This window comes from Silurus aristotelis (assembly GCF_946808225.1).
Source record: "Silurus aristotelis genome assembly, chromosome: 21".
NCBI lineage: Eukaryota > Metazoa > Chordata > Actinopteri > Siluriformes > Siluridae > Silurus > Silurus aristotelis.
The window spans coordinates 2,116,447-2,133,393 of NC_139594.1; the positions used below are offsets into that span (position 1 = coordinate 2,116,447).

The 16,947-nt window shown below is 37.7% G+C and overlaps 1 protein-coding gene and 1 long non-coding RNA gene across 7 annotated transcripts in view; both read left to right on the forward strand.

Annotated features, from left to right (window-relative positions):
* The window catches only part of wnk4b (WNK lysine deficient protein kinase 4b), a 79,336-nt gene extending 74,658 nt beyond the window's left edge, over positions 1-4,678 (forward strand). For all 6 annotated transcript variants that reach the window (XM_083524272.1, XM_083524274.1, XM_083524276.1 and 3 more), the window contains 4 exons: positions 171-648; positions 1,212-1,417; positions 3,917-4,008; positions 4,144-4,678. In XM_083524272.1, coding sequence (XP_083380398.1) covers positions 171-648; positions 1,212-1,417; positions 3,917-4,008; positions 4,144-4,146 — 779 coding nt within the window. In that variant the 3' untranslated portion in view covers positions 4,147-4,678. The remainder of the gene's footprint in view (positions 1-170; positions 649-1,211; positions 1,418-3,916; positions 4,009-4,143) is intronic.
* Positions 4,679-4,781: 103 nt separating this feature from the next.
* On the forward strand, positions 4,782-7,508 carry LOC310716995. The gene is made up of 2 exons (XR_014530700.1): positions 4,782-7,169; positions 7,219-7,508. It is a non-coding gene; the product is annotated as an uncharacterized lncRNA (long non-coding RNA).
* The last annotated feature ends 9,439 nt before the right edge of the window (positions 7,509-16,947 follow it).

The following is a 16,947-nucleotide window of genomic DNA, read 5'->3' on the forward strand; positions in this document are numbered from 1 at the left end:
CTGTCTGTCTGTTTGTCGGTCTCTTTCTCTCTCTCTCTCTCTCTCTCTCTCTCTCTCTCTCTCTCTCTCTCTCTCTCTCTCTTAATTAAACTTCTCGTTTAAACTGCACGTTGTGTTCAAATCTTTTTTATTATTAGCCGCTTCATCAGAAACTTGTTCTGTGTTTATAGAGCAGAAACCCTTCCTCACAGTGGGCCGCTTCCAGGTCACTCCCACCACAGCCGAGACCACACCCACAACGCCCAGTCCCCAACCCCTAACACCTCCTTCAGCATCGACTCCGTCCACAAACAGCCAATCAGAGAGCAGCACAGAGGATCAGGGTGAATCAGAGGTCAGCCTCAGCACCATCTCTGTGTCACCACCTCGAAAACCATTAGACCCGAGCATGACTGAGGAGGAGGAGAAGGAGGAGAAGGACAGAAATGATTCGGAGAAGGACGGAGATGAAGAGGAGAGCAGGGAGGGCGGGACAAGGCAGAGGAAGATCAGTGTGAACCTCATGGATGGAACGACTGCAGGGATCGTGATAGGAAGTGTGAGTCAGCCATGGATTAGCTACACACGCAGCGCCTCGTACGCTAGCAGTGACGAGACCGAGAGCGACAACGATGACATGTGGGAGGAGCTCCAGGAACTCCGAGAGAGGTGAGAAGAGAGCGCTGAGAAAGGGAGAGAAAGAGCTGTTGGGACAAATGGACTAATAGATAGCTAGATTGATTGATTGATGAATAAATCAGTGGATAGGTGGCTGGATGGCTGGATGAATGGATGGCTGGATGAATGGATGGCTGGATGAATGGATGGATGGATGGATGGATGGATGGATGGATGGATGGATGGATGGATGGATGAATGGATGGATGATTGAATAAATGGTTGGATGAATGGACGGATGAAAGGACAGATGAATGTGGATGGATGGATGGATGGATGGATGGATGGATGATTGAATAAATGGTTGGATGAATGGATGGATGGAAGGACAGATGAATGGATGGATGGATGGATGGATGCATGGATGGATGGATGGATGGATGGATGGATGGATGGATGGAAGGAAAAATAAACAAAAAATAAACAAGGGGCAAAAAAAATAGAAACAAAAAACAAATTAGCAAAAAATGTAATGAATGATGGATTGTTATCTCTTTCTCTCTCTCTCTCTCTCTCTCTCTCTCTCTCTCTCTCTCTCTCTCTCTCTGGATCAGACACCTGGGAGAGGTTCAGGCTCTGCAGGCGTCTCAGAAGCGAGAGATTGAGGAGCTGTATGAGAGGATGGGGAAAGTCCCTCCCCCAGGGATCGTGTCTCCAGCAGCAATGTTGTCGAGCCGCCAGAGACGTCTGTCCAAGAGCGGAGGATTTCCTTCATCACGCAGGAACAGTCTACAGAGACTCGATTTACTGCCTTCTGCAGGTAACACACACACACACACACACACACACACACACACACACACACACACACACACACACACATACACACAAAGAGTGCACCAAACACTGTTCTTCATGCTTTAAAAGGCCCTGATGGAACGATCACCTCAGACCCTGTGGAGATGAGGAGACTAGCCTTGGACTTCTACTCAGCCTTATAAAATGAGGAACCTACAGATAAACAATGCTCAGATGAACTTTTCAACAACATGCCACAACTGCATGATGAACATGGACTTAAAACTTATCTTTGAGAAAGTTTAACAGCTTTCTTCTGGACGAGCATCGGGGACAGATGGATTTATCGGATTCTACAAAACCTTTAGGACAGTCATAGGCAGAGATTTTTTTTTTTAATAGTTACAAAGATTCGCAAGGCCAAAAAACTTCCCAAGAGCTTTCAGGATGCTGCTGTTTCTTTACTCCCAAAAAAGGAAGATCTTTGTTCAGTCAAGACCTGAATACCAACTTCTCTTTTATTCTCTGATTACAAAATCATCTCGAAATGTCTGGCTGATAGACTTCAGAACTTTCTCTACATTTTACACAGAAGTCAGTCATACTGTGTACCCAAGAGGTCTGAATAGGATAACCTGGACTACTCTGGACTACTCTGGAATACTCTGGAGTGTACAGGGTCGATGTGGGTCTCCTCTCTCTTGACCAGGAGAAAGCCTTAGATCGTAAAGACCATCAGAATTTATTCAAAACCCTTGAAAGTTGCGGCTTTGGCGAATGGATTAAAATCCTGTACACAGATGCTTCCTGCATGGTTAAAGTGGGAGAAGGACTCAGTACACCAATCCTGATGAAGAAAGAGATCAGACAGGGCTGTCTAATGTCTGGTCAGCTGTACAGTCTTGCAATAGAACCCTTGTTGTGTCTGTTAAGAAAAAACCTGACTGGACTGGTGATCAGCGTACGCAGACGGCATCACAGTCATGATCAAGACAAAAGAAGACCTCCAGGCTACACAAAGTGCTCTAAAAACCTACGAAAGACCCTCATCAGCCAGACTAAACTGGCGAAAAACATGAGCACTGTGGTCTGGTTTTAGAGAAAACCCACCTGATCTTCCAGAAAACATCCAGTGGGCAACAACTGGAATAAAATGTTTGGGAGTACACCTTGGAAAAAATGAGTTAAAGATGAAAAACTTGGATGGACTAATAAAGTTCATGCTAAAGTGGCTAAATGGAGATAAGCGTTACCTCAGCTTTCCTACAAATTAAGAGTTTTGATCATCATCAATCTCATAGCATCAATGCTGTGGCATAAGATCACGATTTTAGATCTACCAAAGAACCTAATCGATGAGATCCAAAGAACCCTTGTTGACTTCTTTTGGTCAGGACAACACTGGCTGAGAGCTACAGTTCTTCACCTCCCAGTTCAAGAAGGAGGATAGGGATTAATCCACATACAATCCAGAGTGGCAGCACAACATCTTCTCTACCACGAGGACCACCAGTAGATAGACATCTGCTAAGAAAGACTGGAGGAATGAACTTTGAGAAACACCTGTTCACGATGTCTTTAAAGAGAACATTCTTGGAAGGACTCGCATCAGCACTGAGGGCGGTGGGATTCCTCAAATTACATCACCTGAGAAAAAGCTGGATAACAGCTGAAGAACTTGCCTTCAAAGTGAGACCTGGAAGCTGCTCTACCGACCGCAACGAGAAGATTTCTAAAATATAATCCTGTCCAGAGCATAAAAAATTTCCACAGCTTTGTGTCTCTCTGAAGAAGGAGAGGTGGCAAGAGAGCACTGGAGGACTACTCTTCATGACCATTCCAGAACTAGAAGCCTGTGTCAAAGAACAGCTTAATGTCAGAAGCACCAGATGGTCCCGAAGTTCTGGATCCAGGCTCTTCTCCAGAGGCAAGCTGAAGATACAAGAGACCTGTAGAAGAGACCCATTGAAAAAAAGGTGGAAGATCTACAGTGAGGAATCATATATGGGATATTAGCTACAGACCAGCACGTTGCAATACTAGAAGAACAAGGATGTTCCTCTTGCTGAGCTTCTGAAAATCATTTCATAGAATGTCCATGTTTATCTTCAGTGCTAAAGCTAGAGATAACCATGGAGACAACAAGGTTTCTGTAACAAAGCACTGTTTATACACGGACCACAATAAAGTGTAAAAAAACAACTGACTGAACTGTGGGGCACCAGGAAACACAAACTAGAAGGAGGTGAAGTGGTTGATCTTGTGTTAATGTTTAGAAGGTTGATGAAGAAGAGGGTAACTGTAGAACATGTTTATTACACACTGCTCAAAATTCTCCATCAGTTCTGTCATGTTTGGGGTCTTGATCTTCTCTTACATTGAAATACATTTATTCACTTCATTTATTAACCTTTCTTTTTTTACTTTCTTCAAACTGAAAAAATTTAAAAATAATAAAAAATCTCTCTCTCTCTCTCTCTCTCTCTCTCTCTCTCTCTCTCTCTCTCTCTCTCTCTCTCAGGTATTATGAGGAAGAACTCAGTCAGTGGCAGCAGTAACAGCTGTCAGGATCGAGCAGCTAAAGGGGTGACATTTGCTCCAGACTACAGAGTGGTGAGCACCCCCTGGTGGACACACACACACACACACACACACACACACACACACACACACACACACACACACACACACACACACACACACACACTTTTCTAATAGATTTCAGATTTGTCTTTCTCTTTTTTTCAGTGATCCTGATGATTCTTCCTGCCGAAGCCGAGACTGTGCTAATATTATATGAACACTGACTGTGATTGGACGCAGGAGCGTTTATAATCTTATCATCTATACATTTAAATCCCAAAGTTAGCTTTGCTCTGTGTGTGGGAGGGGCTTATTCTATCTGCCCTGTCAATCACTGTGGCAGCAGCCAATCATATTTTTCTGTGAGCTCACGTATGATAAGGAGGAGGGATTTCCTCCGTTACTTTTTTTGTTAGATCTAATTTCCCAATCGAATTTTTTTTTAGATTTGTTTTTTTTTTTTTATAAATTTTTTTTTATTATTATTTTAATTTTTTGTTAGATTTCTTAGTCATTTTCTTAGTCATTTTTTTGGGGAATTTGGATTTTCTTTTTGTTAGGTTTTTTATTTAGTTTTTCATTAGTTTTTATTATATTAGATCTTTTGTTAGACAAAAAATGAACAAAAAACAAACAAAAAACACCAAACTCAAAAAAAAAAAAAAAAAACAACCCTGACTAAAAAAAAAATGAACAAAAATATAAATCTTTATTAAAATTTGTAACATTTTTGTGAATTTTTTTTGTTAGTCTTTTTTTTTTTTTTTTGAGTTTAGTGTTTTTTGTTTGTTTTTTAAAATGTAATTTTTAATTCGTTTTTATTACATTAGATTTTTTTTATTGAATTTATTTTAATTTTTTTTTGATTATTTCTATAAGATAAGATTTTTTTTGTTAGACCAAAAATTTTAAATTGTATTTATTTATGAATTTTCTTTGTTAGACTAGGTTTTTTTTTTGCTACAGTGAATTTTTTGCGACGTAGCTGCGTCACTTCAGTCCTGCAGCTCACGATCTCGATCTCGATCTCGATCCCGGAGTTCAGCCCCCTACAGGAGCGAATCGTTATGACCGGAACGGAACCTTCTCCTACACGTCACTCCTCTTTCTGATAAACGTTTTTAACACAGAACCCTCTCACACGCTCACACGCTCACTCTGCACTCGCCTTTATTTTGTATCTAAAAAACAAGTTGCAGAAGTTTTTTAATATATAAGAAGTATTTTTATTATAAAGAAGAAACACTTTATAACCGAATCAGTGCCGTGTGCCAACGTGGACATCCGTAGAACAAAACTCTTATAACTTCTCTTTTCTTTTTATTCACATTGAGATTTGCACAAAGTCATTTTCCTTGTAAAATGTACATTTTCTTGTATATTTGTTTTAATATTATAGTTTTATTTTGAATGTGGTATTCAATTTATTTTTGAAACCGAGAAGAGTTAAATAAATAAATAAATAAATAAATAAATAAATAAATAAATAAATAAATAATGAGCAATTATAACACAACTATTCATCTACTTTGGGGTAAATTTAAAATTAAATTAAAAAGGAAGTAAATTATGAATTGATTGATCTTTTTGAAACTGATTGATTTGTTTTTGATGATTTATTGAGAGATTTAGATTTTGATTGATCTGTTTTTCAGATGAAACATGGACCTGCTTGTAACTTCTTTAACATCTAAACTTTTTTTTTTTTGTGCTGGATTATTTTTTTTTTTTTACACTAAAACAAGTGGTCACATGACCATCTCTGTGCGCTGGTGTGATTTGAGGTCTGAACTTCACCCTCGGAGTTGTTCACTTTTTCATTAATTATTGATTTGTTACCGACTTTATTGCCTTCTTCAGATCCTGTGTGGGAGGAATGTGTTCTAACGCCATCACTAGTGTTTCCCTATAAACCCACACACTGCACTTTTCTCTCTGAACTCCGTCTTCTGCACATCTGTACATGTAAATACACGTCTGCTTTTTTCCGCCTACGCATCCGTCCTGCACACGAACGAACGAGATCCGAGATATATTTGTATATATACAGTATACAGAGCTGCTCGTGATGAAACGATGAAGTCTGAGCTTCATGCCTTAAAGCATCAACATTTTAAAATACACCGTAAAGCCAAAAGTTTGTGGACACCTGAACACTTTAACATCTCATTCCATTTCCATTCACAAATCAAATTTACTTACACGTAAACATTCATACAGAGTACAACATGCGGTGAAATGCTTTTTACGACTGTCCCACGTGTAAACATGGAAAATAGAAAATAAAAATATAATAAAGTAAAATAAATTTAAAATTTAAAATAAAGTCTATAAAAAGTATAACTATAAAGTAGGAAAATAATGTTAAGAATAATCGAATATATATATATATATATATATATATATATATATATATATATATATATATATATATATATATATATATATATATATATATATATATATATGAATTAGACATGGATGACTATGTATGCAGGTTTAGACCGAATATATAATGAGCTTCACTCTTCTGGGAAGATGTTCCTCTAGGATTGGTGGAGATTTGCGTAAGATCCATTTAGCCACAATGGTGTTAGTAAAGTCAGGTACTGAAGGTGAGGTGAGCAGGTCTTTATGTTCAGTAGGGTTTAGAGCTCTAGCACGAGGGCTGTTGTGCACTTTGTGTCCTGCTGGAACAGGTTTGGGTCTGTGAAGCACATCGAGATAGAAAACTCGGGTGTCCCAATACTTCTGGCCATACTGTGTGTGTGTGTGTGTGTGTGTGTGTGTGTGTGTGTGTGTGTGTGTGTATAAAACAGAATATCGTGTGTGTGTGTGTGTGTGTGTGTGTATAAAACAGAATATCGTGTGTGTGTGTGTGTGTGTATAAAACAGAATATTGTGTGTGTGTGTGTGTGTTTGTGTGTGTGTGTGTGTGTGTATAAAACAGAATATCGTGTGTGTGTGTGTGTGTGTGTGTGTGTGTGTGTGTGTGTGTGTGTGTGTGTGTGTGTGTGTGTGTGTGTGAGTGTATAAAACAGAATATCGTGTGTGTGTGTGTGTGTGTGTGTGTGTGTGTGTGTGTGTGTGTGTGTGTGTGTGTGTGTGTGTATAAAACAGAATATCGTGTGTGTGTGTGTGTGTGTGTGAGTGTATAAAACAGAATATCGTGTGTGTGTGTGTGTGTGTGTGTGTGTGTGTGTGTGTGTGTGTGTGTGTGTGTGTGAGTGTATAAAACAGAATATCGTGTGTGTGTGTGTGTGTGTGTGTGTGTGTGTGTAAAACACAGATTCTATGATTAATCCATGCATTATATAGAAATATGAATATAAATAAAGGAATAAATATTTGGGTCGACAGAAAGACGGATGTTGTGTATGTAATAATTTGCTAAAAGAACATGATGTCGTTTATGTTGGTATTTTTGTTTAATGTTTTTGTTTGTCGTTTTATTTTTTACTTGAATGTTTGATTCTGTTTAAGATGTAATGATTGTAAATGCTGATTAATTAAAGTTCTAACATATAAAACCGCTCGCCGCTTTGCATCATGGGAACCATTTCTTTCTTTCTTTCTTTCTTTCTTTCTTTCTTTCTTTCTTTCTTTCTTTCTTTCTTTCTTTCTTTCTTTCTTTCTTTCTTTCTTGGTGCTTTAGGTCCTGTGGAGTCTCTCATCCTTTGTTCTTCCACGATTTGTAAATAATATAAATATTCAGTGAAACATCAGAGACAGGAAGTAGCAGAAAATGTATGAAGTGTGCATGAAGTGTATATGATGTGTGCATGAAGTGTGTATGATGTGTGTATGATGTGTGTAAGATATGTGTATGAAGTGTATATGATGTAGTATATAGTGTGTATGAAGTGTGTATGATGTGTGTATGAAGTGTGTAAGATATGTGTATGAAGTGTATATGATGTTGTATATAGTGTGTATGAAGAGTGTATGATGTGTATGAAGTGTGTAAGATATGTGTATGAAGTGTATATGATGTAGTATATAGTGTGTATGAAGTGTGTATGATGTGTGTATGAAGTGTGTAAGATATGTGTATGATGTGTGTAAGATATGTGTATGAAGTGTATATGATGTAGTATATAGTGTGTATGAAGTGTGTAAGATATGTGTATGAAGTGTGTAAGATATGTGTATGAAGTGTATATGATGTATATAGTGTGTATGAAGTGTGTATGATGTGTGTATGATATGTGTATGAAGTGTATATGATGTAGTATATAGTGTGTATGAAGTGTGTATGATGTGTGTATGAAGTGTGTAAGATATGTGTATGAAGTGTATATGATGTAGTATATAGTGTATGAAGTGTGTATGATGTGTGTATGAAGTGTGTAAGATATGTGTATGAAGTGTATATGATGTAGTATATAGTGTGTATGAAGTGTGTAAGATGTGTATGAAGTGTGTATGATGTGTGTATGAAGTGTGTAAGATATGTGTATGAAGTGTATATGATGTAGTATATAGTGTGTATGAAGTGTGTATGATGTGTGTATGAAGTGTGTAAGATATGTATATGAAGTGTATATGATGTAGTATATAGTGTGTATGAAGTGTGTATGATGTGTGTATGATATGTGTATGAAGTGTATATGATGTAGTATATAGTGTGTATGAAGTGTGTATGATGTGTGTATGAAGTGTGTAAGATATGTGTATGAAGTGTATATGATGTAGTATATAGTGTGTATGAAGTGTGTATGATGTGTGTATGAAGTGTGTAAGATATGTGTATGATGTGTGTAAGATATGTGTATGAAGTGTATATGATGTAGTATATAGTGTGTATGAAGTGTGTAAGATATGTGTATGAAGTGTGTAAGATATGTGTATGAAGTGTATATGATGTAGTATATAGTGTGTATGAAGTGTGTATGATGTGTGTATGAAGTGTGTAAGATATGTGTATGATGTGTGTAAGATATGTGTATGAAGTGTATATGATGTAGTATATAGTGTGTATGAAGTGTGTAAGATATGTGTATGAAGTGTGTAAGATATGTGTATAAGAGGGTATATGATGTATATAGTGTGTATGAAGTGTGTATGATGTGTGTATGATATGTGTATGAAGTGTATATGATGTAGTATATAGTGTGTATGAAGTGTGTATGATGTGTGTATGAAGTGTGTAAGATATGTGTATGAAGTGTATATGATGTAGTATATAGTGTATGAAGTGTGTATGATGTGTGTATGAAGTGTGTAAGATATGTGTATGAAGTGTATATGATGTAGTATATAGTGTGTATGAAGTGTGTAAGATGTGTATGAAGTGTGTATGATGTGTGTATGAAGTGTGTAAGATATGTGTATGAAGTGTATATGATGTAGTATATAGTGTGTATGAAGTGTGTATGATGTGTGTATGAAGTGTGTAAGATATGTGTATGAAGTGTATATGATGTAGTATATAGTGTGTATGAAGTGTGTATGATGTGTGTATGAAGTGTGTAAGATATGTGTATGAAGTGTATATGATGTAGTATATAGTGTGTATGAAGTGTGTATGATGTGTGTAAGATATGTGTATGAAGTGTATATGATGTAGTATATAGTGTGTATGAAGTGTGTATGATGTGTGTATGAAGTGTGTAAGATATGTGTATGAAGTGTATATGATGTAGTATATAGTGTGTATGAAGTGTGTAAGATGTGTATGAAGTGTGTATGATGTGTGTATGAAGTGTGTAAGATATGTGTATGAAGTGTATATGATGTAGTATATAGTGTGTATGAAGTGTGTATGATGTGTGTATGAAGTGTGTAAGATATGTGTATGAAGTGTGTATGATGTGTATATGAAGTGTGTAAGATATGTGTATGAAGTGTATATGATGTAGTATATAGTGTGTATGAAGTGTGTAAGATGTGTGTATGAAGTGTGTAAGATGTGTATGAAGTGTATATGATGTAGTATATAGTGTGTATGAAGTGTGTATGATGTGTGTATGAAGTGTGTAAGATATGTGTATGAAGTGTATATGATGTAGTATATAGTGTGTATGAAGTGTGTAAGATATGTGTATGAAGTGTGTATAAAGTGTGTATGAATTGTGTATGAAGTGCGTATGATGTGTATGAAGTGTATATGAAGTGTATATACTGTGTGTATGAAGTGAGTATGACGTGTGTATCAAGTGTGTATGAAGTGTGTATGATGTGCGTATGAAGTGGGTATAATTGTTTATAATTTGTGTATGAAGTGTATATAATGTGTATGAAGTGTATATAAGTTGTGTATGATGTGTATGAAGTGTGTATGAAGTGTGTATAATGTGTTTATTAAGCATGTATAATGTGTGTGAAGTGTGAATAAAGTGTGTATGATGTGTGTATGAAGTGTGTAATATGTTTATTAAGCGTGTATAATGTGTGTAAAGTGTGTGTAATGTGTGTATAAAGTGTGTATGATGTGTGTATGAAGTGTGTATAATGTGTGTGAAGTGTGAATAAGGTGTGTATGAAGTGTGTATAAAGTGTGTATAATGTGTTTATGAAGTGTGTATAATGTGTTTATGAAGTGTGTATGATGTGTGTATGATGTTTGTATGAAGTGTGTATAATGTGTGTGTATAAAGTGGGTAATGTGTGTGTAGGATGTGTGTATAATGTGTGTATAAAGTGTGTATAAAGTATGTATGATGTGGGTATGAAGTGTTTATGAAGTGTTTATGAAGTGTGTATGATGTGTGTATGAAGTGTGTATGATGTGTGTGTATAAAGTGGGTATTGTGTGAGTAGGATGTGTGTATAATGTGTGTATAAAGTGTGTATAAAGTATGTATGATGTGTGTATGAAGTGTGTATAATGTGTGTATGAAGTGTGTATGATGTTTGTATGAAGTGTGTATAATGTGTGTGTATAAAGTGTGTATAATGTGTGTATGAAGTGTGTATAAAGTATGTATGATGTGTGTATGAAGTGTTTATGAAGTGTGTATAAAGTGTGTATGATGTGTGTATGAAGTGTGTATGATGTGTGTGTATAAAGTGGGTATTGTGTGTGTAGGATGTGTGTATAATGTGTGTATAAAGTGTGTATAAAGTGTGTATGATGTGTGTATGAAGTGTGTATGATGTGTGTATGAAGTGTGTATGATGTGTGTATGATGTGTGTATTAAGTGTGTATGACGTGTGTATTACGTGTGTATGACGTGTGTATGTTGTGTGTATTAAGTGTATATGACGTGTGTATGACGTGTGTATGAAGTGTGTATGAAGTGTGTATAATGTGTGTGAAGTGTGAATAAGGTGTGTATGAAGTGTGTATAATGTGTGTATAATGTGTGTATAATGTGTGTATAAAGTGTGTATGATGTGTGTATGAAGTGTGTATAATGTGTTTATGAAGTGTGTATAATGTGTTTATGAAGTGTGTATAATGTGTTTATGAAGTGTGTATGAAGTGTGTAATGTGTGTGAAGTGTGAATAAGGTGTGTATGAAGTGTGTATAATGTGTGTATAATGTGTGTATACAGTGTGTATAAAGTATGTATGATGTGTGTATGAAGTGTGTATAATGTGTTTATGAAGTGTGTATGATGTGTGTATGAAGTGTGTATGATGTTTGTATAAAGTGTGTATGATGTTTGTATGAAGTGTGTATAATGTGTGTGTATAAAGTGGGTAATGTGTGTGTAGGATGTGTGTATAAAGTATGTATGATGTGTGTATGATGTGTGTATGAAGTGTGTATGAAGTGTGTATGATGTTTGTATGAAGTGTGTATAATGTGTGTGTATAAAGTGGGTAATGTGTGTGTAGGATGTGTGTATGAAGTGTTTATGAAGTGTGTATAAAGTATGTATAATGTGTTTATGAAGTGTGTATGATGTGTGTATGAAGTGTGTATGATGTTTGTATAAAGTGTGTATGATGTTTGTATGAAGTGTGTATAATGTGTGTGTATAAAGTGGGTAATGTGTGTGTAGGATGTGTGTATAAAGTATGTATGATGTGTGTATGAAGTGTGTATGAAGTGTGTATGATGTTTGTATGAAGTGTGTATAATGTGTGTGTATAAAGTGGGTAATGTGTGTGTAGGATGTGTGTATAAAGTATGTATGATGTGTGTATGAAGTGTGTATGAAGTGTGTATGATGTTTGTATGAAGTGTGTATAATGTGTGTGTATAAAGTGGGTAATGTGTGTGTAGGATGTGTGTATGAAGTGTTTATGAAGTGTGTATAAAGTATGTATGATGTGTGTATGAAGTGTGTATAATGTGTGTATGAAGTGTGTATGATGTTTGTATGAAGTGTGTATAATGTGTGTGTATAAAGTGGGTATTGTGTGTGTAGGATGTGTGTATGAAGTGTTTATGAAGTGTGTATAAAGTGTGTATGATGTGTGTATGAAGTGTGTATGATGTGTGTATGAAGTTTGTATAATGTGTGTATGATGTGTGTATTAAGTGTGTATGACGTGTGTATTACGTGTGTATGACGTGTGTATTAAGTGTGTATGACGTGTGTATGACGTGTGTATGACGTGTGTATGACGTGTGTGTATATAAAGGTGTGAAGATGTAAGTCACGGTCGTATCATGTCGTCCTACAGCAGGTGATCAGGAGTTTATGAGTTGTGTTTCTGCTCTCGCCCTTGTCTGCTTAGAAAGTTACAGAGTGATGTAATCTCCTAAACATGTCCATGTACGGTGTGTGTTGTGTGTGTGTGTGTGTGTGTGTGTGTGTGTGTGTGTGTGTGTGTGTGTGTGTGTGTGTGTGTGTGTGTGTGCACTGATCTTCCCTCAGCGATTTTTTTTTTCTTCAACGCTTTTACTGAAAAAGGCCAAATATGAAGACGCTATTTATAGGCTGTGTTAATGTTCTTGATGGTGGTGTGGAACAGAGGGAAAGGCCAATCTTTCTGTATGTGTGTGTGTGTGTGTGTGTGTGTGTGTGTGTGTGTGTGTGTGTGTGTGTGTGTGTGTGTGTGTGCGTTACCTAAAACTGTTCTCAACTGGAACGCTGAGAAGATCCGAACAGTGGCATTTTGTTCAATAGGGTTTATAGTGCTATAGAAGAAGATCCAACCAATGGGATCCACTCCAACCCATGGGAAGCAGATCTTCGTGGAGCTGGGTTTGGGTCTTCTACTTTTAAGTGAAGGTAAAATTTCATGCTCCTGCATCCAAAGATCTCCAATGATCTCCAAGATTCTCCAATTGAGGAAGAACCTGGAAAGGCCAGGTGAAATGTCCGTCAGATAGCAATCCACATGTTTTTGGTGAAAACATCGAATCACTTTACACCAAAAATGTTTAATGTAACCCTAAATGGATAAAGAACTCTGCATTATCCTTTATGGAAACTCCATCGACGTTTCACGCATACAACCAAATCTACACACAGATCCAGATCAAACGAGTCTGAGATATACCCAAGCACGGCTAACATCTGAGCAGGGCTTCAGGGTCAGGTTGGACGTGCCCCGGCTCTACACTCTCCTCTACATCAGTGAGATTGGAGATTTGAGTTGTTGTCCATCTGCCAGACACACATCCTGAATGAGCTCATCACCATCATGAAGGGAACGTGGGTTGTGATGAAAACTGAAACTGGAGACTATCTGGTCCTTCACCAGACTCTCTTTCTCAATGCATTATTATTATTATTATTATTATTATTATTATTATTATTATTATTATTATTATTATATATACGCTCATTCACAAAATGTATTTAAATGGAAGCGTCTTCTGATGTCCTGCTCTTGTTGAAGGCCAGATCTCAAGTCCTGCTCGCTCCTGAACACCACACTGCTCCCGTAATCTCATCGTGACATTCTCAATTCAAACCTAATCGAATCCGGAACCTGGAGATTCTCACCCTCGAGGCTTCTGAAGAGAACTCTCTAGGCTTCAGAGATCAGACACGTCGATACGTCCGTCCTGCACTCGATGATGTTATCGATCTGATATTGATCTCTTTATTGCCCTGAGACGCCACAGAACACCACTGCTCAGTGTAGCAGATTAAACCCGCAGGCTCACTGGGAGGCACCGGGTTCACTGGTTGTCTCACGACTGGTTGTATCGATCGCTTTCTCCTGCTCTCTCACACACACACACACACACACACACACACACACACACACACACACACACACACACACACACACACACACTTCTGCAGGCATAAGAGAAAAGAAGGTTTAAAACAAGTCCTAAAGAAGTAGGGTAGAAAATCCAAATTAAACTACACAATTTTTTTTTTTATCCATTTTAAGATAAATTTAATTTTTGTGGTGTATAGTGATGCAGCAACAAACGTCTGGTCCTTCACCAGACTCTCTTTCTAAATGCATTATTATTATACAAACCCCAAAGATTCATTTAACCTGTTCTTGTTCTTGATCTTGGTCCTGGTTGTGGTCCTGGTCCTGTTCTTGTTCATGTTCATGTTCATGTTTATGCTCATGTTCATGTTCATGTTTATGTTTATGTTTATGTTCATGTTCTTGTTTATGTTCTTGATCTTGTTCCTGGTCTTAGTCATGTTCATGTTCTTGTTTTTGTTCATGTTCTTGTTTTTGTTCATGTTCTTGTTTTTGTTCTTGTTCTTGTTCATGTTCATGTTCATGTTCATGTTCATGTTCATGTTCTTGGTCCTGGTCCTGGTCCTGGTCCTGGTCCTGGTCCTGTTCTTGTTCTTGGTCCTGGTTCTGGTCCTGGTCCTGGTCTTGTTCTTGTTCTTGTTCTTGTTCTTGTTCTTGTTCCTGTTCCTGTTCTTGTTCTTGTTCCTGTTTTTGTTCTTCTTCTAGGTCTTAGTCTAGGATGTCTTTGGCAGTCCATAGACCTGTCTGGTAAAATGTTGTTAAATTCGTCACAATGATTGCAGGAGATCTAACCAGCATTCTGACCAAATTAAGGCCAAACGCTGCCATACCTCTAGCGCCACCATCTGATCAAATTAAGACCTTGTTTGTGAGTGAGTTTATGATCAATGTCATGTAGTGAGAGTGCACCTGGCACAGGAGGTGGATACGAGAAACGCTTTTGTTGAACAAAATGGCAAACAATCGGATGTTAAACGATTGGCAAACAACAAAACATGCATTAAATGAGGACGAGAAACAGAAACTAAATCAAAATCAGAAAATGTGTGTTACATGAAACTATGGACAAAAACATATATTTGTTTTGTAAATACCGTTCATTCGTCACCAAATTTGGGGAAAGTTTTGTGTCAGTGTCCAACGCTGCAAAGCCGTAGCTGAGATACTGCTCTTGCTTGGCCGCTTTGCTGTCAGATTTACAGACCCATTACAGGGTATTACTTACATCTTCAGTTACCATCACCTCAACTTATGTGACACAAGTTTTCCCAGTGCCACCTACTGGTCAAAAGTTACACTAACATACAAAAATTATTATATCTACATTAACTACCAGTTACTCAGACGCGTCCAAATTTCTTCAATCTTTTCTAGTTGTGGCTCACAAACAAAAAAAACATTTTACCATAAATTAAATGACCGGCTTGGGCCAGATTTCTGTACAAAACTGCTGAGGAGATCTTGCCTGTTTTGAGAGCAGATTCGAACAGGTTCCTCACAGAGTTCTTTGTTTCTTTTAAAGAACTTGGCTCTTTGTTGTAAGAACCCTTAAGCAGTCCAGACTTGCCTTGATTTTTTTTTTTTGTTCCACCAAATCTAAATGGAAATCCCACTTCAATTTACCCCACAGTGTGATATTTACTTAGCGTGATCTGAAGAAACTCTGCCAATAGGCTAATTAGAGTCGCTAGCACTACAATCCCTTGTGTTTCTTCTGGACCTCCGAGACCGAAATCGGGGAGGTTCCGTGTTCCTCGGTTTTCTCTTGCCGTGGCCTGATGACAGACTCTGCCTGGGGTAGATTAACAGATAGACCTCGGTAAGGGCGGAGGAGTTTGATGCGCAGCCATGTGAGAAGAAATCCAATTTCGATTATTGCACCGTTGCACTGCTGGGGCTCACGGGACCCAGAATCAAAGTGGGCCAAAAAAATGGCAGACGTTGTGAGGTTAATAGCGTATATCGACTGAAAATCTCTGTTTATTCATTTGCAGTGTAAACACAGCAGTACACAGCGAACACTGTGCAACACGCGACTGATACGCTGAGCCTGAGCGTGAGAGAGATCGGATTTCGATGCTTAGCTTGGCTTTTATTGACGTCTGAAAATGTTCTGAGGAGACGGGCTCATCCATCACGCCTCACTTCAAGACTCAAACGTGAGTTAAGGGGTCGCAGTGAAGCTACAGAGAAATCTGGCTCCTTCTTTTCACCGATGGTAATGGAAGATCTGTCTCTCAGGGTTTATTTTACATGTATCTCAATTAACAAGGGCTGAGGTGGAGGGCAAATGGGTGGAGCTTGAAATAGGAGACCCAAACCTGTTCCAGCATGGAAATGCCCCTGTGCACAAAGCGTTCTATGAAAATATGCATTCTACTAGTTGGAAGTAGTGGAAGATCTACTGCTATAGAGCTCCAAGCGTATTGAACATGATGGATTGTTTATGCTGACTGCACCTAAGACCTCCTCACCTCACCTCCATCCTGTAGTACCTGACTTTACTAACACCCTTGTTGCTAAATGAATCTCACAAAATATCCAAAGAATCTACTGAAAGATCTTCCCTGAAGAGTGAAGCTCATTATAAGAGTAAATGGGAGCTCAGTGTGAGATGGAATTTTCAAAAAAAACACAATTCTAATCGTCAGGTGTAAAGAAACCTAGTTATGAAGTAAAGCTTGGAAAGAATTAGCCGAGATTGTTAAGACCTTCAGGAAGCTACTGTAGCATAGCAAGGATAGTAAACCCTCTCATATTTTTCTCTCCATGTTAGCCTTCTGTCCACACTAAGATGCCATCGGCGGTTGAAAATTTAGCTTTTTGAAAACCCTCTCCAAAGTGGAATCATTTGAAATTGCCGCTCTTACGGACATCGTAAAAAGAG